Source organism: Papilio xuthus, unplaced genomic scaffold (genome assembly GCF_000836235.2).
Source record: "Papilio xuthus unplaced genomic scaffold, Pxut_1.1 DF826115.1, whole genome shotgun sequence".
NCBI lineage: Eukaryota > Metazoa > Arthropoda > Insecta > Lepidoptera > Papilionidae > Papilio > Papilio xuthus.
The window spans coordinates 6,566,397-6,572,188 of record NW_013532534.1 but is presented as its reverse complement, the minus strand read 5'-3'; the positions used below and the strand labels follow the sequence as shown (position 1 = coordinate 6,572,188).

General features: G+C 35.7%; 2 protein-coding genes across 2 annotated transcripts in view; one reads left to right on the top strand and one right to left on the bottom strand.

Annotated features, from left to right (window-relative positions):
• LOC106123246 (uncharacterized) overlaps positions 1-3,655 on the bottom strand; it is a 6,460-nt gene extending 2,805 nt beyond the window's left edge. Inside the window, exons 1-10 of the mRNA XM_013319477.1 lie at positions 3,328-3,655; positions 3,019-3,128; positions 2,486-2,612; positions 2,126-2,203; positions 1,886-2,044; positions 1,529-1,654; positions 1,052-1,195; positions 494-820; positions 169-317; positions 7-67 (exon numbers count right to left, since the gene is read on the bottom strand). Of these exons, the coding sequence (XP_013174931.1) occupies positions 7-67; positions 169-317; positions 494-820; positions 1,052-1,195; positions 1,529-1,654; positions 1,886-2,044; positions 2,126-2,203; positions 2,486-2,612; positions 3,019-3,128; positions 3,328-3,411 (1,365 nt within the window). The 5' untranslated portion in view covers positions 3,412-3,655. The remainder of the gene's footprint in view (positions 1-6; positions 68-168; positions 318-493; positions 821-1,051; positions 1,196-1,528; positions 1,655-1,885; positions 2,045-2,125; positions 2,204-2,485; positions 2,613-3,018; positions 3,129-3,327) is intronic.
• Positions 3,656-3,930: 275 nt separating this feature from the next.
• Positions 3,931-5,792, top strand: part of Las (lipoyl synthase, mitochondrial) — a 3,458-nt gene continuing 1,596 nt past the window's right edge. Inside the window, exons 1-6 of the mRNA XM_013319504.1 lie at positions 3,931-4,073; positions 4,468-4,660; positions 4,882-5,015; positions 5,217-5,373; positions 5,452-5,509; positions 5,645-5,788. Of these exons, the coding sequence (XP_013174958.1) occupies positions 4,029-4,073; positions 4,468-4,660; positions 4,882-5,015; positions 5,217-5,373; positions 5,452-5,509; positions 5,645-5,788 (731 nt within the window). The 5' untranslated portion in view covers positions 3,931-4,028. The remainder of the gene's footprint in view (positions 4,074-4,467; positions 4,661-4,881; positions 5,016-5,216; positions 5,374-5,451; positions 5,510-5,644; positions 5,789-5,792) is intronic.

Here is a 5,792-nt window from a genome sequence, read left to right as displayed (position 1 = left end):
CGGGGCGGGACACACCGCACAGTAGTCGGGCGCGTCGCAGCACATCTCACCGCTGCCGCGCATGTACCTGCAATGTTGTAATGTAATCAGTAAAAGATCCCCTTACTTGCACAAACGGTTTCAAATTGCACAATTTCTAAGATTTTTAATTAGTTTTTTTAATCTGACCAGTGCCTGACGTGATCCTGGTGCACGTGTCCATTCTCTACCACGAGGTGGGGCAGCAAGGTGGGTTCGTACTGCTCGCCGTCCTCCACGGCCACATGGATGCCGGCCATCAGGTCCTCCGGCTCGCTGAATTCGCCCATGTCCTCCAGCTGTAAAACACCAATATATCAGTGGAAATGCTAGATGGCGCTGTTATTAAAAGCTTCCTCATTTACTCTCCAGACACTATATGCGTTGAATCAGTCCGGTACCGTACATACGTATATTATTAAAGTCCTTAAATCTATATATAATATATTATATAAAAAAAGTATGTTTTCATTACCTTGGGATTCAAATGCGCCTCTTTAACGTGTTCCTCACATTGCTTCTGTTTTTTAAAGGACTTTTCACATTTCGGACAGTTGTATAAGTCGAGTTTGCCCAATGTTTCATACAGGTCCGCTTTGCCGTTATCCTGAGGTAGTTCTTTCTCACCTGCTATTGTATATTGTACCTTATTGTGACAGGATAGAGTCTTATCACTTGTCGTGTACAGTATGTGCTTGTCCATCGGTTGGTATATCGACTTGGGCACTGTGTTCTCTAGAGAAAGTTCAACGAGGGAGTCGGGGAGAGATTGTACATTGTCTACTATGCAGGTGTTGCTCATCTGAAAGGAATTATTACTTATTAATGGTCGGATGGATGCTTGGATACAACTTATATTTTTTTTTGCTATATATGATACTAGCTGTCGTCCGCGACACCGTCCGCGCAGAATTTAGAAAATACTTAATAAGTAGCCCATGTGATCCATCCATCCATCCATCCATTCGTTTGCATTTATAATAGTAAGATTTCGTTAAGCATTTTCTACTGTGTATCCGAGATGTGTGGAAACCTTATCAATAGAGAGGTCAGGTACAGGGTTCTCGATGATGATGGTGCCGTGAGGCTCGTAGTGCTGCCGGAGATGATGGTAGAACTTGACCTGGTCCTCTCCGTAGAACTCACCGCACAACTGACACAGCAGTATGGGCCGCATCTATAACAAATAACAAAATAAAAAAATTAATTACATGGCAATGATACAAAAACTTATTTGACCTGATGATAAGAATGATATAATTATGTTTTGCTTAATTTTTTTTATGATTTAATGTAATTAAAGTCTGATAAGTTTATGACACTACTAAGTGTCGTCTGCGACTTCGTTCGCGCGGAAAAAACAGCTTAATTAGTGGCTTATGTGTACATCTACACTATTTCCTACATCTATGCCGAATTTCTTCAACATCCATTGAGCCATCCATCCATACAAATATTCGCATTTATAATATCAGTAAGATTTGTTAGCTGTTATTAGTATAATGCATACATCATGTGCGATATGGTGAGGGTCAGCTGCGAGGTGGTCCGGATGAGGCACAGCGCCCACAAAGTTGTCGGGCAGGATCTCCTCCTGCGACACCTGAGGGTTACAGTGGATCACCACTATCTGGTCCTACAACAACGGGAAAGATATTTATTAAATGTAGTTTTTGAACTATATTAATTATAAATCAAATTATCACAAGAATAAGTAATGAATAGAAGAATAATATAACATTGATTTGAGAATACTAAAGGGATAAATATCTAAGTGAATGGTGAATGGAAAAGATTGGACGGTAAAATGTGTTTTTATAAACTTTCTAACATTTATGAAAGGGTTGCCATTATCTTCAATATTTACTTGTTGCGGAGTACTATTTCCAGTGTTGCGCTTTAACTTTTTCGAAATCCTTTTCTTATGCGGGAGACTCTTTTTACTTTGATGTTTATTTTGTACTGGAGAAGCACTCGCTGCTATATCCAATACTTGTCTATCTTGCTCCGTTAACATTGTACTATCCTAAAATATTAAATTTACAAGGAATTAAATTCATCATTTATCATGAACATAGTGTTTATGTATACAGTAATTGAAGCTTACCAATGATGGTCCATTATACAACCTCATAGGAGCATCTAATATAACTGACGCATCTACATCATTCCTCACTGCAGATATCTGAAAATTTCATTTACATAAAGTATCTTAATATTCAAATATATCAATAGACAGTGATATTTCTAATATTAAATAGTAAAAGATAAAGAAATTCAAAGATATGCGTGAAGTTACCCAACTCGCACTGGGCCAGTGTGATTAACTATAGCCTAGTCAACCCTAACTCGAGTAGGCTCCAAGCCCCTCAATAGAGATGTATAGTGTCTTATTTAAGACAGGATTTACAAATGTCAACAAGGTTTAATCACATCAAAGGGAAACACTGTGTAGTCACCACCTCACCTTATGATGTGTTGGATGATGTGATGGTCGTGAGAGGTGTGCTACTATAGCTGCCAGTTTCCCGTCAGGGTCCATAAGCTCTTCACTCCATTGACCCTCATTCACTTGATCATTGACTGATACTTGTCTGGAAATTATGCATTTATTTATTTCAAACACGGTGTGAGTTATCTACCATTAAATTAATTTATTGAGAATCATAGTTGTGTCATAATGTAAATTAATAACCAGAACAGTATGTAAATTTACTTTTGTGTATTTATGTATATAATTTTTTAACAACTTTTCTACCTAAATGTGGTTTGGAAAATGACAATTCAATATTTAAATTAGTAAATTCAAGTATGCATAAACCAATTTCAGTACAATTCAGCCAAGAATATCTTATCTTAAAGTTAACATTTACTTTATCATGTTTGTTATACAGACCCTATGAATATGAGTATAGATTTGAAAACAACCAACAAACAACTACGACACATGTATGTTATCATGTTGAAACAATTTTGTTGATATACTATGCATATTTTTACCTGCACATTTGTGATGTTGAGAAGCTGAGTGGCTGCATCACTGTTACCACCCGACCACCGCCGTCGTCCTGCACGTTTAGTGCAAGAGAATTGGCATCCACATGCACAGCCTTTGTATAAAAAAATAATACTCTAAAATGACTGTATTTGACGAATTATCCCATGTCTTAGCTCTTAATGAGAGCCAATATGTTAATTTTGAACTGATCTTTTGCTTAATTTTGGTTCCTTTGATACCATATATTTTTCTAATGAGACGTAATGTTTTATCTCTCTTAATTAGAAGGAAAGTAAGAAAAATTATAATACCTCTGTAGATTGGTGCGAATTGATATAATGTGTGACGGCATCATCCATTTTATCTTCTAGAAGATGGGAACTCACGGTCCTCATGATGAAAATATATTATTGTATTTTTTGTTTATTCCATTCTTGTCTTACTCCTGCTGGTTGACAGCTGTTGAAGTGCAAGGTCGCTATTTATTTTATTCATATGAAATTAACTTTAAAACGTTTTTAGGAAAATTTTAATGAAACGATAAGGTTACGTTGTACGATTTGATTTGACATTGGTTATCTAAACAATATTTAATTACATTTTTAATAAATTAATGTCTTCAGTCTTCTTCAATCGTCCATTCCATTCAACACGGCAAAAGTTGTTGCCATTATATAATTAATTAATTTTCCAAAAGTTTTAATTATTTAAAAAAAATGTTTTGCAGGATAAAAATTTGGTTTTACATTATTTAGAAGTTTTTTTTAATTTCTATAAACCACATTGTTCGATATATTTTCATTTTTTGATTGAATTATACACTCTTTGACTACGACTTTTGACTTTTCGACTCCAACAAAAAAAGACTGCTTGTCTACTTGACAAATAACATATGTCAACTGCCAATGTCATTATTATGTCACGCTCGCTCAATCTTTTTTCATAATTATCCACAAATTTTGCCATAAAAAATTTACTTTATGTTTTAATGTCTCCTTTTAAATGATTTAAAATGTTTCGTAATACATTAAGAGTAAATTTGATAGCACGAGGTCAAGTAAGTCCATAATTTTTCCTATTTCAGTTTTTTGCAACATAATTAATAATTTTTCCTTTGGTTTGTTTTTGTAATCTATTTATTGATATATTATATGACTTAATGTCGTGAAGTTAAGTCTTAATATTTAAAAGATCCTTACAAAATTGTATAATATTCTCTGTAAAATCGAACTTAAACCTTCTCAATGGAATGTTTAGTGTTAACTCATTTGTTACACATCAAGCTTCAAGGCTTCTTAAATCAATATTGTTTGATAAGAGATGTGTATTGTCTTGACCTTTTGACTTTTTTGATTACTTCAATTTGTTTATTACAAACAAATAAATAGCAAAATGTGTCAAGATTGTCGATATATGATATTGTCATGAGAAACTTTATTTTTACTTAAAAGGTTAAAAGATGTAAACACACCAGTAAATTGGATGCTATAAGAGAAAAGCTAAGAGAGGGTCCAGGTTTAGCTGATTTCATATCTGAAGATAGACCGGCCAACTGGGATGACTATGAGGGGAAGCTGAAACGAGAGAAAGGTGAAGTGGAAAGATTGAGGCTACCTCCCTGGTTAAAGACATCTATACCTACAGGTTAGTCTCACTCAGTTTTTAACTTTATCTACTAATTGTGAATGCCAAAACACTTGTAGAAGCACAAATTCTATCATCATCATTATTTAGACGTTTATTTCAACAACCAGAAAAGATATTCATAATTTCATAGTTGCATCATTTTTTGTCTAATTCAACTATATAATGACCATAGCTTAGTTTTTTCTATCAATAAAAAGGATTACTATTTTCATTTTAAGGTTCAAAGTTCAGTGCACTAAAGGAGCAGCTCCGTGGGCTGAAGTTGAGTACAGTGTGTGAGGAGGCACGGTGTCCTAACATTGGTGAATGCTGGAGCGGAGGCAAGCATGGCACATCTACTGCTACTATCATGGTAAATTGATCATTTAACAGTCTATGAAAAGGTCTAAGATATACATATATATAGAAATCAAAAATTAATGCAACCATTGATTTAACCTTAATTACAGGAATTCAATATTTTATTATTTCCAGCGTTTTGCTTAAGAAGGAATTTCCTTCTAAAGTCTTTAACCCTTTGACTCTAAAAACAAAGATTCCTCATATTTTCCAGCTAATGGGCGATACTTGCACACGCGGCTGCATGTTTTGTTCTGTAAAGACTTCTCGTGCGCCGCCCCCCCTGGACCCGGATGAGCCTCGCAACACTGCCTATGCTGTGGGTCAGTGGGGACTCGGCTATATTGTGTTGACATCTGTCGACAGAGATGGTATGTAAAGATAAAAATTATGATCCAATTTTTGGATTAAGAATTCTTTTCGGTATTAAATAATTTGTTTCATCACAGATTTGCCAGATGGTGGTTCTTCACACTTTGCGGAAACTGTGAAAGAAATAAAACGACAGTAAGTACAAAGTTAATACTTAAATTAGTTCTTACTGCCAAAAAAGTAAGATTCGAAAAAATTGAGAAGAGAGGGAAGAGTTTTCCGGCAATGAAAGTCTACGGTTAACTAACACGAGTAGTGTGCATTTTGCAGGAACAGCGAGATCCTGGTAGAGTGCCTGGTGCCCGACTTCCGCGGCAATCGGGAGAGCATCGCGACCATTGCTAACTGCGGCCTGGACGTGTTCGCGCACAACATCGAGACCGTGGAGAGACTCACACCCTTCGTGAGGGACAGGCGC